General features: G+C 62.7%; 1 protein-coding gene across 3 annotated transcripts in view; it reads left to right on the top strand.

The window, feature by feature from the left end:
• Positions 1–575: 575 nt before the first annotated feature.
• The window catches only part of Meaf6 (MYST/Esa1 associated factor 6), a 22489-nt gene continuing 22262 nt past the window's right edge, over positions 576–802 (top strand). For 2 of the 3 annotated variants that reach the window (XR_258404.3, XM_005353259.3), the window contains exon 1: positions 577–706. Coding sequence is in view for 1 of the 3 variants with exons in the window: in XM_005353259.3 (XP_005353316.1) it covers positions 617–706 (90 nt within the window). In the remaining 2 variants the exon portion in view is untranslated. Of the gene's footprint in view, positions 707–802 lie in introns of all 3 variants that reach the window. The other variant, XR_001229041.2, reaches the window with a different exon arrangement.

The following is an 802-nucleotide window of genomic DNA, read 5'->3' as shown; positions in this document are numbered from 1 at the left end:
CGTCTTCACCTCCTGAATTGCTGCCATTATAGGCTTGAGTTACTAGGCTCTGCCGCTTCACAATTCTTATGATTACCTTTTGAGACAGGGTCTAACAGTGTATCTCTCTGGCTGGCCTGGAACTCTCTGTGTAGACCAGGCTGACCTCGAATTTAAGAGAGTTCCAGGCCAGCCAGAGAGATACGCTTCTGCCTCTGAGAGCTGAGATTAAAGACGTGTGCCATCACCCAGGGAAGGTTGAGGGGTGGGATCTGCTCTCCAGCCTGGATAGTGGGGCCAGACCTTGCTCAGGTTTCCCACCTGCAGCTGGGCATTGTCTGAGGCAAGACACATCGGATACTTTATAGGCTTATGCTGCCGCTGGGCTTTGAATGCAGTGAACATCTGTGGGTGTCTGCAAAGCTCAGGGGCTCACAGTGGAGCGAGGGAAGCAAGACCTACGGCATATGAACCAGCACCAGTCCAGTGCCTGCTTTCGCGCCCGGAGCACGCTGGTGTCCCGGAAGCCGCGCGCGCAGGCGCAGTAGCGGCGCGCCCCCTGGTGGTCCGCGGCGGTAGCACGCAGGGTCCGCCTACCGGTCGCGCGCCGCCGCCTCCGCCGCCGCTGGAGCCCAACATGGCGATGCACAACAAGACGGCGCCGCCGCAGATCCCAGACACCCGGCGGGAGCTGGCCGAGCTGGTGAAGCGGAAGCAGGAGCTGGCGGTGAGTGGCCGGGGCCGGACCGCCGTCCCCGCCTGGCCTCCCAGGCCACTCCAGAGGCGAGAGCGGCGGGCGGCCGGAGTCGGGCGCTCTGGACGG

Source organism: Microtus ochrogaster, chromosome 10 (genome assembly GCF_000317375.1).
Source record: "Microtus ochrogaster isolate Prairie Vole_2 chromosome 10, MicOch1.0, whole genome shotgun sequence".
In the NCBI taxonomy this organism is placed as follows: domain Eukaryota; kingdom Metazoa; phylum Chordata; class Mammalia; order Rodentia; family Cricetidae; genus Microtus; species Microtus ochrogaster.
This window is presented reverse-complemented; position numbering and strand designations above follow the sequence as displayed.